At 44.0% G+C, this 14,605-nt stretch overlaps 1 protein-coding gene across 6 annotated transcripts; it reads left to right on the forward strand.

Annotated features, from left to right (window-relative positions):
- Positions 1-3,062: 3,062 nt before the first annotated feature.
- Zfp639 (zinc finger protein 639) lies at positions 3,063-13,389 on the forward strand. Of its 6 annotated transcripts, none has more exons than XM_063282536.1 (8): positions 3,063-3,187; positions 5,485-5,688; positions 6,417-6,506; positions 6,797-6,867; positions 7,352-7,420; positions 9,256-9,366; positions 11,740-11,874; positions 12,182-13,389. In XM_063282536.1, exons 5-8 carry the CDS (start codon positions 7,363-7,365, stop codon positions 13,333-13,335), a joined length of 1,458 nt encoding a protein of 485 aa, XP_063138606.1. In that variant the 5' UTR covers positions 3,063-3,187; positions 5,485-5,688; positions 6,417-6,506; positions 6,797-6,867; positions 7,352-7,362; the 3' UTR covers positions 13,336-13,389. The 6 variants fall into 6 exon arrangements, with proteins under 6 accessions (XP_063138606.1, XP_038959054.1, XP_063138608.1 ...); XM_039103127.2 differs by lacking the exon at positions 3,063-3,187 and adding an exon at positions 3,192-3,331; XM_039103126.2 differs by lacking the exon at positions 6,417-6,506.
- The last annotated feature ends 1,216 nt before the right edge of the window (positions 13,390-14,605 follow it).

Raw genomic sequence — 14,605 nt, forward strand, 5'->3', positions numbered from 1 at the left:
ATCCAGAAATGGATTTCAGATCTTGAGGCTGGTATACACAAGCTTTTGATCCAGAACTTGAGGCTGGAAGACACAGACCTTTAATGTAGATCTTGAGACACACTTTGATTTTGGGCCATAGTTCTGCTGGAGGCCTATATGGTAGAAGAAGGAAGCCACCTCTGCCTTCTCCTTCTCCTTTCTTTTTCCTCCCCCTCCCCTCCCCTCCTCCTCTTCCTTCTCCTCCTCCCCTCCTCCTTCTCTACCTCTTCCTCCTCCCCCTCCTTCCTCTTCTTTGCTGGCTTGCACTCACTTTACCAGAACATCTACTGGAGCCTACTTCTTCAGGATCCCAGTTTATGCGGAAAACCAGCTAAAACACCCAGTTTCATGAAGCTGAGCCACTACTAGATTCTAGAACTTTTCACTCATAGCTGGCCATTGTTGGATTAGCTGATGAGCACCCTGTAAGTCATTCCAATAAATTCTCTTTATACACACACACACACACACACACACACACACACACACACACACACACACTCCACAAGTTCTGTTATTCTAGAAAACCCTAGTACAGCCTCCACCTCTTAAGTGCCAGGATTACAATAATTTGCCACCATGCCTGGCTTGGCAAAGTCTTTGGAAAAGGTGCAAACAACTTAAACATCACTATTTAACTTTTATATGGTCACTTGCAGGAATCGTAAGGTGCCACGAACATTTTAATTGCATCAGGAGTATTTATAGTCTGAAAAAGTATGTAACTGAAAAAACTGCCACTTAACAATAATCCGATTTTGAGAAAAATATGTGCGCATGCAGGTATAAAGTCATGGAGAGGCAGACCAAGGGAATCAGGTCAGGGGGTGGGAGTTGGTCGTTTTCTTTTTTTTCTATTCTGTTCTATTATTCACTGTATAACAACCATTTGTGTGATCAGGGAAAAATTAAGCTATGATACATCTGTAGGGAAAAGTTAGGAGGATGGTGGTTAAATATTCCTGTAAAATGTTATCCTAGGGTTTTCAAAAGTTTACCTAGCTACTAGATGGGGAAGGGAAAGGGGGAGTCCTGAAAGAGAGAGAGAGAGAGAGAGAGAGAGAGAGAGAGAGAGAGAGAGAGAGAGAGAATCAAGAAAGACTCTCCTGGTGACGTGCTGATCATTTGTGACAATGATGCTTGGCTTCTAAGTACTGTCTCTCCTCTCTCCCTCTCTCCCCTTTCTCTTTCTCTCCCCTTTCTCTCTCTCTTCCCTTTCTCTCTCTCCCCCCTCTCCCTCTTTTCCCCCTTCCTCCACCTCTCCCTCCTCCCCTCCTCCCACGCTCCCAGCGACTCAGGCAAGAGAGGACGCGTGTTTACTTTTTACTACAAAATGCTTTGGAATAAAACTGCTCCGTAGAATTAAGTCAAACCCAAGGGCAAGCGTGAGAAACTCTGTTAACTGACGGAGATCGCATGGCGCCCCCTTGTGACCTGTACTAGATTCACAGTGAAAAACCAATGGCCGCGGACAGCATCTTTATAAATTCAACAGTCTTGTATTGATCAAGCCTCAATTCCCTATTCCGTACCAGATGCTAGGTATACTAGGAGTAAAGAATGTCTGCAAATCCTTCCTTACTGTATCTGGGCCACACTGGTGCGCCTAAATATTTATTTGTGTAGGAACGCCTACAGATTATGAGGTCACCAAACTGAATCTCGCAAACAAGCTGTGTCTCTCCAATATCTCACAGCTGGACTTCCCCGGGCGTGGGTGACGGGGGTCAGTGACGACCGGCTGAATACAGGTGATTGACAGCAAGAACAGGGAGCTGGGTGAGTGAGACACGAACTGCAGCTGGAACTTTGCAGGTGATCTTGGAAATAAGGTACCCCGACTCGATTTAGCTGTTCACTTACAATTAGCTGGACCCCAGGTGCTTAAATTACAAAACCGAGTAACACTCACAAGTTTGTTTTTTTTTTTTTTTTTTCTAATTGTACTGAAACATCTTCAACTCGCACCCAGATTAGGGGTTGGGAAGGTGGAGTGCCTCCTTAGAGGTAGCGGAGACCTAGGATTACATTTTAAAATGTTTTTTTTTAATATTTCTTATTTTTATCTGTATGAGTGTTTTGCCAGAATGTATGTCTGTGCACCACTTGTGTTCCTGATACCCATGGAGACCAGAAGGCTTCAGGTGACCTAGGACTGGATTTAAAGGTAGATGTGAACCTCATTGTGAGTGTTGGAAATTAAACCGGGGTCTCCTAGTAAAGGAGCCAGTTTTCTTAACAGCTGAGCCATCTCTCTAGCCCCTGGAGTCCGTTCTAAACACTGAAGGAGGGGCGAGAAAACACACAGCCGTACTCTGAACCGTTACTTTTATTGTTGAGTGCTCAAATCTCAGTAATCACCCTGCCAAGCACAGACCAGCACAAGAACTCTACTGCCAGCCCGAGGAATAATTCAAAAAATACGTTCACAATTATTTATGTTCATTTGATTTAATCCTTTCCTCATTGACGATCAAGGTTTTAATGACGAAAAGGATTTAAATGGCGGAATCCAATCCTTTGTGATAGCCTCGGTTCTCTCCACCAGAACTTCTTTTAGGATTTATTTTTTATTTTTTAGTACTTAGGTATGGGGAGGTGTATGCCTGGGGAGGGATCATATCCCTTTTGTTGGAGTTACAGTACAGGCGTTTGTGAACCGCCATGTGGATGCTTTCTCTGGAAGAAAAGTAGTACTCTCTTAACTGGTGAAGCCATTTCTTTAGCCCTCCCTTCTCTAACTCCACCACCTCCAATCTCCCAAGACTTCATGAACCCAGGGTGTGGTCTGAGGACCCAGCTCGAGTCACATCGCGTTTTTTCTCGTTCCTGGACTTATCTAGCCCGGTACTACCACCATGCGTGAAACACTAATGATCCTGAAGACACTGCTGATTGATCACTGTGGGCTTTCAGGGAACCGCTGTGCAGGAGAGCGCTGAGCTCAGAGGGGAGGGTGGCACGGCGGCAATGTGTCCGCAGGGGGCGCTAGACCTCTCTGTACCGCTAGCCTCTCTTAATCTAGGTCCGGCTGCCAGGCCCCGCCCCTAACACGAAGCCACGCCCGCTTCTGCTCAGGCCACGCCCCCACCCTTAGGGTTCCCGGACCCCTCCTTCCCCGTCTTTACCCTCGCGGCCTGCAGTGGCGCATGCGCGGGGTGACCCGGTGAGTGCGGCCCGGGCCTGGCGGGCAGGGAAGGGCAGGGCAAGGGAGGGCGCAGGAGGCTGGGGAGGGCGCGGGCGGTGGCCCGGCAGCCCCCTCCGTACTATCATCCGGGCGGGCCTCTCCGGAGCTGCGCTGCTGCGTGAGGTGAGGGCCGGCCTCCGGGGCCTGCGTGCCAAGCGAGGGCCGCGGGGCGAGCGGGGCCTGCTGGCCCGGTGTGTATCGGCCTCTCGGGTGGACTCCGTGGCGGGGAGGCCTATGCCGGCCTGCAGGAGGCCGCTCCCGTGGGGGACGCTGGAGTCCAGCGGGGCCTGAGCCCTGTGTCCTCACGGACAGCGACTCTCAGGAGAGGCCACACTGGACAAGCGTTCTTCGAATGCCGCTTCAATTCCTATTATTTGTGACAGGGTCTTGTGTAGCATAGACTGGGCTAAGAGGCGTGTTAGAGTAGACTGGGCTAAGAGGCGTGTGCCACCACGCCGGACTTCAATTAGAAGGTGAAAATTCTCTTTATGTTTGAGAATTTTACGTGCTTATTGCGTGTATGCATGAGCACGTGTGGCATGGCGCAACTGCAGAGGTCAGAGGACAACTTTCAAAGAGTCTGTTCTTCCCACCATGTGGGTTCCGGTGATGGCACTCAGGGCGTCAGGCTTAGCAGTGAGCACCTTCCGAGCTATCACACCGGCCCTGAAAATAGTTATTTTTATGGATGTGAAAAATAAAGTTATAAATGTCTTAAAAACGCAGCGACCCAGTCTCAAAAAATTCGGTGCTGGGCACTGGAGAGAGTACCCAGTTGGAGTAGGTTCATGATCTCCTCTAACTCCTCCAGACCACACACACACACACACACACACACATGTATCTTGGCATTGTGTAAAGCCATCTGAAGTTGCATGAGAAACCTTTGAAAAGGTTTGTCTCTGGGAAGCACTATTAAGTGTTTGGAAGATTCCAGGTACCAAGATGCCTATGTGTGGGCCATGTGCTTTTTTTGATTTTTAGGACACAAGAGTCTTTCTGTGTAATCTCGAGTCAGCCTTCTGACTGCTGGGGATGTCAGCTGTGAGCCACTGTGCTCTTCTTGCTGTTACTATATGGAAGATGACTGCCCTTTGCCTGAGAATGGGGTTGGGCCTTTTTAAAATGAGATACATTTTTTTTCCTTCTTTCTTCCATGTTTTCTCAAAAAAAAAAATGGAGAGCAAGCCAGTAGTGGTGTGTGCTTTTAACAAACAAACAAACAAAAAACTGCCTAACACCAAATATAAAATCAGAATTAGCACATGACTACGTCCCATCCATTTATTCTTTTATATACTTCTGGCTGGCCAGGAACATACTGTATAGACCAGGCTGGTCAAGAACTCAGAGACCTCCTTCTGTCTCTACCTCCTGAGGGCTGGGAATAAAGGCATGGGCCACAATACTCTTTTTTTTGAGACAGGCTTTCTCTGAATAGCCCTGGCAGTCCTGGTAGACCAGGCTGGCCTTGAACTCAGATCTGCCTGCCTCTGCCTCTTGAGTGCTGGGATTGAAGATGTGTGCCACAAGCTGTTTTTTATTTTATTTTTTTAAATAAACTATGGTTATATCACCACCTTTTTTTCTGAGTGAATGGATTTTAAGTGATATAATTTCAAATGTCCTGATTTTCTACAGTGACACCTGTGTATAATTGGGGAGGGATGAGCTTCAGATGGTTCACAATCTTTTTGATAGGATAACTAGTGAGCACAAGTTTATATGGCTTTTACATCATTTCATTAAGAAGCCAACTTTCTCAAGCTGGCAAGATGGCCGGCTCCCTTTACAGTGGGTAAGGTACCTGCTGCCAAGTCTGAGGACCTGAGTTCAGTCCCCAGGACTCACATCACTCCTGTACTGTGGCATTTGCATGTATTACACCCGGATGTCTTTATGAAAGCACTTGTGCATACACAAATCCGACACTCTTTGCTTATGTGCAGGCTGGTTGACAGGTCTTGGTTGTAAGTGGTCTTAATGAAGCATTGGTGACGTTCAGCCCTGAAAAGTTACTCCCCTCCACCTTCTTCATTTGACAAGCCGAATCCAAATTGCAGTTTTAAGTACTTGTAATACCATACTTGGTTTCCTTATGTTCTGTACAACCTGAAATATTCTCATGACAGTTGTGTTCTCCCTGATATTAGAATGTAATAGGATATGGGCTATAAGAAATGCTGTTTCCAAAAGAATGCTGTTTATGGTGTTGGATGAGGCATTTTGTCTGTGTATCTAACATTTCTATAAGAGTCTGCCTGTCAAATTTTCAGATGATCACCTCCCCTCTCCTATTCGTGCTTAAGAACCTGAAGCAAGATGGACTTGCTGGTGGCAGTATGGAACAGTGAGGGTTCACACATGCATACTTAGTTACCTGATGCCAGAAGTCCGAAGACATGTACTCTTGGGCCTTTGGTTCGGTCTATGTTGCAATGGACTTTATTGGCGTTGGTCTCTTCCTTGCTTAGAATGAGGTGAGTTTGATAAGGGAGCCCTTTTGTGTTCCTCCCTGGATTGTTGGGAATATGACATAAGCAATAAGAATGGGCTTAATAAGTGTGTGGACATGTGACATACAGAAGTGGCAAATGCCCCTCAGAGAGGTTTCCACTAGAACGAGATATTTATCTTATATTTGCCTGGGGTGCCTGTAACCTAAAAACTCAGGAGGCTAGGACAGTGTCACAATAGGGTTCAGGGCTAGACTGGTAGGTAGACCCTGTCTCAAGAAACTAAAAAGCAAGACTCGAGGTAAAGGCAGATTACGGTGTTCCCTCCTGCTCTCTGCAGCACAGACAGATGCTAAGCTGAGGGGAGAGCTTTAATTTATTAATTTGAGATCAATGGGTCATTATATCTATTCTTATTTCTAAAACTACAATAAATTGAGAAACATGTACTTTAAAATTGGTTAGACTTCTGGTCAAATCTAACCCTACCACATGTACTAAATATCCAGCTGGCCTGACTCTGTTACGTCGCAGTTTACTAATTTATAACAAGGTGTAACCAACAGAACTAGCAAGTTCTGAGTGAATGAAGATATACTATCTGTATGTAACTGATATTCAGTAAATCAGCACTGATGTGTAAAAACTTGCACAGTTTTAGGTGCATGAGTCTATATTTGTACTTTTTTCTTGATATGTGTGTGTGTTTATATGTAATATTTATCTGATTTAGACAAAGTCTCTCTTTGTAGCACTGACCTGAAGCTTAACTATGTAGACCAGGTTGGCCTCAACCTCACAGAGATCTCCGTTCATCAGCCTCCCAGTTGCTGGGAGTAAAGGTGTGTGCCACCTTGACCAGCCATTTGTGATTTTTTTTTTTAATGCTTGCATAAACTAATACAGATTTCTTCTGTGGTTTTGGTATCAAGATATAGCTGTGACTATAAAGGTACATTTGTTTCAGAGAAATAGGAACTTGTATGTATGAGTGGATATTTACATATTTTATGTGTATAAAGTCGTTTAGAAAGCGTAAGGGATATGCCTGAGTTCTCTCTGTTGCTAATTTAATGCGTGGAAGGCACGCAGTGACGCTGTGCTTATCTGACTGCTTGTCTCTTACTTGTAGGCACTTCTTGCCATTCGTGGAAACCTGCCTGTAGTTCATTTTTCTCACAGCAGTATTGAGAGTTATACCAAGTAAGTGGAATACAGCCAAACTAATTAGTAAATTTTCCAGTGGCTCATGGGACCTTAGTTGTTGGAGTTGCTACACTCTCAGTAGAATGTTGAATGTGACCTCATAAGATTCTTCTTTCTTGAAAATTATTTATGTTCTAAGATTCTGTGTAACACTTTTTTTTTTCCTGGAAGCCATTATGTTGATATAGATTCACAAGTTTATTTTTAAGGAGAAACATCCATCTTTAGGTTGAAATCTGTAGAAAGTGTATGCCTATATGCATAATGGGTTATTTGTACGTGTCTGACAGGGTCTCATTTTGTAACCATGGCTGGCCTGAAACTACTTATGTAGACCAGGCAAGCCTTGAACTCTGCCTTTCTGGGCCTCCCGAGTTCTGGGACTAAAAGGTGTATGTTTGCTTTGTCTAGGCTTGTTTGGGGGCATAGTGCTTTCTGTAGTGGCATGGTGGATGCCCGTTAAATGTTTTTCTGTTTTTAGATTGAAAAGATATGAGTGAATATCCTAAAAAGAGAAAAAGGAAGACTTTACACCCTTCTCGATATTCAGGTTAGTCTATAATTGAATTACTGAAAGAGTAGTGGCTTCTTATTATTCCCATCCATTTTTAAATGGTAAGTCTAGACCATTTCCTGGTATGAGAACCCAGACTACATCCTCTGCATATTCATTATCATACGGGTGGAGTGCTACAGGGACGCTTTACACCTTTACACTCTACTCAGCCTACCTCTGAGGACTGAAATACTGAAAACTAGATTTCCAAGCTTATCCCTCGTGTGGTAGAATTGGATTTTGCCTGTCAGAGTCATAATTTGTACTTAAGGTGCAGCAGTAACTTCAACAGGAAATATTTTGCATTGAGGAAAAGAAGCTGTATCTTACACACTATTGTTGGAACTGTGAACTTTATGTGTGTGTTTATTTGCATCTGTATGTGCATGCCTGGTATCTAGGGAGGTCAACAGTGGGTGTTAGATTCCCTGGAACTATAGTTACAGATGGTTGTGAACCATCAGTTGGATGCTACAACTGAACCCAGGTTTTCTGTAGAGTAATAAGTGCTCTTAGTCACTGAGCCATCTCTCTACCTCAGTTTTCACTTTGTATAATCTATAATTGAGTTGGCTCTCCTGTGTTAATATAGAAAAGAGCTCTGGGCTGGGGAGGTAGCTCCATGGATAGAGTGCTTGCCTAGCATACATGAAGCCCTGGGTTCACATCTAATCCCACCACTTGACAAGGGTAGGCAGGCAAGATCGAGTGAGGCCAGCTTAGGCTACAGGAAACTCAATCTCAAAAAAAGAGGGAGGGAGGTTAGGTGACAAATAGAGGCTTGGTGGTGGTGGTGGTGGTGGTGGTGCAGCAGGTGGTTCATGCCTTTAATCCCAGCAGTGTGTGTGGGGGGGGTGGGGGGGAGGCATGCTGGTCTCTGGAGGCTGGCCTGGTCTACAGAGCAAGTTTCAGGACAGCCAGGACCATTTCACACATACCCATTAGCTTGTCCCATGCCCATGCACCCTCTGAGGATAGTGAGCCTTGTCTGTCCTGGCTTTGGGATGCTGCTCTTCACAAGCCCCCCCGCCTCTGCTCTCAAGACTAGTTCTCATGTATTATGCTTTCTTGGCACTGTGTGGCATGCCTTCTTGGTTGGCCATGGTAGTTAATTCACTATTTTAAATATTAGCACAATATTACATATGTATACTTTATACGATTTGAACTACAAGGCAAATGTTTCCTTGTGTTTTAAAAGCTTTTAAAGGTATATTTTTATGTGTGTGAGTGTTCTGCCTACATAAATGTACGTGTATCACAAACCTTTGCCTGTGGAGGTAAAAGATGTCAGCTTCTCTGGAATTGGAGTTAACAGTTGTCAGCTAGCATGTGGTGTTGTAAACTGAACCCAAGACTTCTACAACAGAGTATCTGAGCTCTTTCTAGCCACTGTTTTTGTTTCTAAAAATAAATAAAGTTTTTGTTCTTAATATTATTTAGATTCATTTTAGAGTTAAGATCTTGTATGGCCCAGACTGGTCTCACTCCTGATCCACCTTAGCCTCTGCAGTGCTGACCCTGGAGGCGTGCAGCACCACTTGGCTCTGTTAAGTCTAATCAGCTCTTCCAAAGCCAAATGCTAGTGTTTGGTCTGAGGTATGAAGCTGAAGAATTTGCTGTATTTTTCCTACTGAAACTCATTAAAATCATGAAATATGGGTTAGGGATATAGGTCAGGGTGGAGGGTTTGCCTGGCATGTGCAAGGCATTGCGTCCCATCTTTAAAAAAAGAAGTAGACAAAAGATTGGCAAGCTCGTGTATCACATCATGAGATATGCATCAGTCTCCTGTGCTGAGAATTGTCTTCATTTTGTTTTACATTCAGATTCTTCTGGAATAAGCAGAATTGCAGATGGAGTCAGTGGAATTTTTTCTGATCATTGTTACAGTGTTTGCTCTATGAGACAGCCAGACTTAAAATATTTTGACAACAAAGGTATGTCTCCTATTTCCCAGAATACTCTGTAACTTGCTTTTACAGGACCTAGGGATGCCTCTGTGTGGGTAAGTTTCTGCCTATCGTGCAAGACCTGACTCCTCTGTAGTACTACAGAAAAAATAAAAAAAGAAACAGAAACTGTCTGTGTGTATTTTCCCTTGGGAACTATCTGAAAAGGTAGTTTGAATGTGAGTTTATGGTTTCAAGACAGGCAAACATTTTGTTATAATGTAAAAAAATTAAGCTTTTTAAAATCAAATTAGTAATTTCCCTTTTTAAGCAAACTCAAGTCCTTTTTAGTTGGCTAAGAGTTGATATAAACCCAAGTGATCTGGAGTTGGAGTATTGGTAGTCAAGTGTTAGGAAGTGCCTTGTCCACTTCTCTCAGCCTGGAATGCTGATGGAGGGGAAGGATGGAAAGCAGCTACTTGGTGTTTCTCAGTCTTGGCCTGCTCTTTTTTAAGAGCACTGGTAAGTGATAAGAAGGTGCTCCCACGGGCTGGAGAGATGGCTCAGCGGTTAAGAGCACCCGACTGCTCTTCCAGAGGTCATGAGTTCAATTCCCAGCAACCACATGGTGGCTCACAACCATCTGTAAAGAGATCCGATGCCCTCTTCTGGTGTATCTGAAGACAGCTATGGTGTACTTATATATAATAAATGAATAAATCTTTAAAAAAAAAAAAAAAAAGAAGGTGCTCCCACTGTTACTCCCCATCTGTGACTCAGTCATAAGTGTGAGCCCATGTCTGGCACAGTACTAACTTGCATGCTCACACACAGACATGCTCATACCCAGGCATGCTCACATATAGGCATGCTCACAGACCTACATCTTATACCTGTGAGAGTTCATAGAACTGGTTTGCTTTTTTAGTTGAGACCTAAAAGAAGTAACCATAGTAGGGGTTGGGGATTTAGCTTAGCGGTAGAATGCTTGCCTAGCAAGCACAAGGGCCTGGGTTCGGTCCCCAGCTCCGAAAAAAAAGAAAAAAAAAAAAAAAGTAACCGTAGTAGTGAGCACATTTTATGTCCAGATCTTGGTTTATAATTCCAAGGAACTAAGGGTCCTATAGACATACATGGCTGGTTCTAGAGCTGGGGAGGAAATAGACAAGATGTGTTTGGAGTATCTTGTGGTGCTGGAAAATAGGGAAATATTGAAAAGCAAAAATGACACACACAGTATGGATGAACTAAAGGAGCATAAGAGCCAACTGTAGGTGCTCTTGAGGGCCTCGGCGGAGTTCAGTTGACAGATTGCTTGTCTACCACACATGAGGCCTTGGCTCCCACCCCAGCACTGAAAACAAAGTGAAAGCTCCCAATAGCCAGAACTGAAGTAATTTGAGAAAACATGAATCTGAACTGCTATAAATGATTTTGTGAATAAATAGGGATAGAAGGGGAAAATTCAAAAGAATTCCCATTTATTTATATCAGTGTTCCTTCCTTAAGGAGATGGAACCCACGCTCCACTTCTTAGTGTGGGCTTCATAGTGCTTCCAGGGAGTAGGGTAGGAAAGGACAGTACAGAACCAAAATGTTACATTAGCCAGGTGAGTGGAGGGGAGCTCAATAGTGTGTACCCTAGGGTTTTGCCCTAGTACTGCCCATGGACTCATAATTACATGAGTAATCATGAAAAGAATGTCATTAATAGGGCATTACAAAATGTTTATAAAGTAGTCCTTAGAACAGTTAGCTTCCAGTTACCTAGAGAGACATGACTAAATGTAATGTGGGATCCAAAAAGTCACTGAGTAAAAACCAAGTACGTCTGGATGAAGTGTGGGCTTCCATTACTAAAATGTATCGGCACCAGTAGTCAGTTATTAATTGCAACAAGTGCCTTATATTTATATTATTTCATTAATAGCAGGGAAATGCTTGTGTTGTATTAGGAACACTTTATCCTATTTTCACAAATTTTTCCCCTAAAACTGTTCTTTTAAAAACAAAGTCTATTAAAACACACATATTGCGGTCCAGTTTCTCTCTTGACCCTTATTTCAGTTTCTGTGCTAACTTGGAGAGAATGAGACTAATCTTACTCAATATCTTTTTTTTTTCCCCAGAGCTGAGGACCAAACCCACGCTAGGCAAGCGCTCTACCACTGAGCTAAATCCCCAACCCCTCACTCAATAGCTTACTCTTCCTTAGGACGTTCAGAGCGTGCTCCAGTGAAAGTAGCAGATCAACAAAGACAGTGGGTTGGCTATTCTGGCATATTCTCAGTATCTTTAGGGATCTATAATAAAAGTCCTACAAGGCTAAGTCTAAGTTGTTAGTTTCTATTGCTGTTAAAATTAGTATTTTATGATGCTTAATGCTTTGATATAAAATATTTTTCCAAATTCTTCTTACAGATGATGATTCTGATCCTGAGACAGCAAATGACTTGCCCAAATTTACAGATGGAACCAAGGCCAGAAGCAGGAGTCAGAGCTGCCTGGTTCCCAGCCCTGTGCTTAGGATTCTAGAGCACACTGTCTTTTCCACAGGTTAGCGGAACTCTTTAAGAGCATTCTGCAGGGTGCCTCGTTAGCGCAGTAGGTAGTGCGTCAGTCTCATAAGAGCATTCTGCATGTTTTGTTCAGATCAGCTAAAAGCAGTACACTGTAACTTCCTTTCATAGGATTGTTTCTAATGAGACAGACTTAGTGCAGTGCTACAATAGTGAGAAGACTTTCTAATGGGGCTTTATTAGTACAGTGTGACAGCACTGGGACAACTGGCTCTGATGGAGTGGTTGTTTCTAATGGGGCTTATATAGGACAGTACTATAACTGTGGGTTTTCTGTGTTTCAGAAAAGCCTGCTGATGTTGAAATTTGTGATGAAGAGTGTGGCTCCCCTGAGTCAGGGCATCAGCATACCCACGAGGAGAGCCCTATAGAGGTTCACACCTCGGAAGATGTCCCGATTGCTGTGGAAGTTCATGCGATTTCTGAAGATTATGATATAGAGGCAGAGAACAATTCCTCTGAGAGCCTCCTGGACCAGACTGATGAAGAACCACCAGCTAAACTCTGTAAAATACTTGACAAGAGCCAAGCTTCAAATGTGACCGCCCAACAGAAGTGGCCATTACTGAGAGCCAACAGCAGTGGCCTCTACAAATGTGAACTTTGTGAATTCAACAGTAAGTATTTTTCCGACCTAAAGCAGCATGTCATCCTGAAGCACAAGCGCACTGACTCGAATGTGTGTCGGGTGTGTAAGGAGAGCTTCTCTACCAATATGCTTCTTATTGAGCACGCCAAACTTCATGAAGAAGATCCCTACATCTGTAAGTACTGTGACTATAAGACAGTGATCTTTGAGAACCTCAGCCAGCACATTGCAGACACCCACTTCAGTGACCACCTCTACTGGTGTGAGCAGTGTGATGTGCAGTTCTCCTCAAGCAGTGAGCTCTACCTGCACTTCCAGGAGCACAGCCGCGATGAGCAATACCTGTGCCAGTTCTGTGAGCATGAGACAGGTGACCCTGAGGACTTGCACAGCCATGTCGTCAATGAGCACGCTCGCAGACTGATCGAGCTGAGTGACAAGTGCGGCAGTGGTGGCCATGGGCAGTGCAGCCTTTTAAGCAAGATCACCTTTGACAAATGCAAAAATTTCTTCGTGTGTCAAGTATGTGGCTTTCGGAGCAGACTTCACACAAATGTCAACAGACACGTGGCTATCGAGCATACTAAAATATTCCCTCATGTTTGTGATGACTGTGGGAAGGGCTTTTCCAGCATGTTGGAATATTGCAAGCATCTAAATTCACATCTGTCTGAAGGGATTTATTTATGCCAGTATTGTGAATATTCAACAGGACAAATTGAAGATCTTAAAATTCATCTAGATTTCAAGCATTCAGCTGACTTGCCTCATAAATGTAGTGACTGCTTGATGAGGTTTGGGAATGAGAGGGAATTAATCAGTCACCTTCCAGTCCACGAGACTACCTGACTGTTATCTTTACATAATGTTTATGTAAAATAAATTCTTTTTTAATGTTAAAAACGGCCGGGCTGAACTACTTTTGACAAGTTTTCTGGCGGCACTGCACTCACTTTCCAGTATGTAACACTTGGTGCTGGTGCTTTCAGTCGCATGCCAGCCACAGTTACCACTTCAGTGACTGCTACTCAGTTTCCTGCCTGTGCTCCAAGTTCATGACTGGAAGGAAACAAGGTACTGAAGAAACCCACTACAAGAGCTCACTGTCTTGCCTTCTTTAAACCCAAGACAACCTTGTATGAAGTAGGCTACAGGTATTGACTACAGAAGTAGGACACAGGGTATGGATGTGTGGTGGTGGAGGTGGAGGTGTTTTTCATAACTTATGTGGGTGTTTGCCTGTTTGTAAACACACCAGGTGTGTGAGTGCATGGAGGCCTGAGGAGAGGGCATCAGATCCCCTGGGACTGGAGTTACTAACAGCTATAACTGCACTGAGACCTGCTTTCATCCTATAGCTCAAGCTGGTTTCAAACTGTCCTGCCTCAGCGCCTCAGCTGCAGGGATGGCAGGCACAAAACACCACATCCAGTGAATTCTTTTTTAAAGACTCTATTTGAGTTGAAGGATGTGATGTAATGGGGGAGGCCAGGAAGGTGTGAGACAGTAAGATGCAGGCACCTCGTACTCTTTATATCCAGTTGGCGTTAAGTCTTCATCTATGCACCTGTTACCAGAGCCCTTGGTATTTCCTCCTCAGTTAGAGAACTACAAAGTCATGCTCCAACTTCTGACAACAGTCTACCTACGAACTGAGAACACTCAAGTATTACCATACAGTTGGGAATGGGCGTGAAGGCTTTGTGGTATGGTACTTTGTCTACATTTCAGTGGCTGCTGCGACAGCTACACAACAGGTCTCTTTTTAAAAACGTCATTTCTTTGTTTTAATATTTACTATTATCTATAAGTACACTGTAGCTGTCTTCAGACACACCAGAAGAGGGCATCAGATCTCATTACAGATGGTTGTGAACCATCATGTAATTGCTAGGATTTGAACTCAGGACCTCTGAAAGAACAGTCAGTGCTCTTAGCCACTGAGCATCTCTCCAGCCCCCACAACAGGTCTCTTAAATAGTAGAAATTTAACCAACTCTCAGTTCTGAAACAACTAGCAGAGGTTGCTCCTTTTGAGGACCACTAGGGAAGGATCCAGCCCTAGTTTCTCAGTTTGACCTTGACTGTCTCTGTGCCACAGGAGTGTTCTCCTGATTTT

This window comes from Rattus norvegicus, chromosome 2 (genome assembly GCF_036323735.1).
Source record: "Rattus norvegicus strain BN/NHsdMcwi chromosome 2, GRCr8, whole genome shotgun sequence".
NCBI classification, from domain to species: Eukaryota; Metazoa; Chordata; class Mammalia; order Rodentia; family Muridae; genus Rattus; species Rattus norvegicus.

Bases quoted from the DNA above. Each gene is read 5' to 3' on its own strand.
- Zfp639 (XM_063282536.1), top strand. From the start codon at position 7,363: ATGAGTGAATATCCTAAAAAGAGAAAAAGGAAGACTTTACACCCTTCT. The intron at 7,421-9,255 runs GTTAGTCTATAA...TTTTACATTCAG, and splicing joins ACACCCTTCTCGATATTCAG to ATTCTTCTGGAATAAGCAGA. The intron at 9,367-11,739 runs GTATGTCTCCTA...TTCTTCTTACAG, and splicing joins AAAATATTTTGACAACAAAG to ATGATGATTCTGATCCTGAG.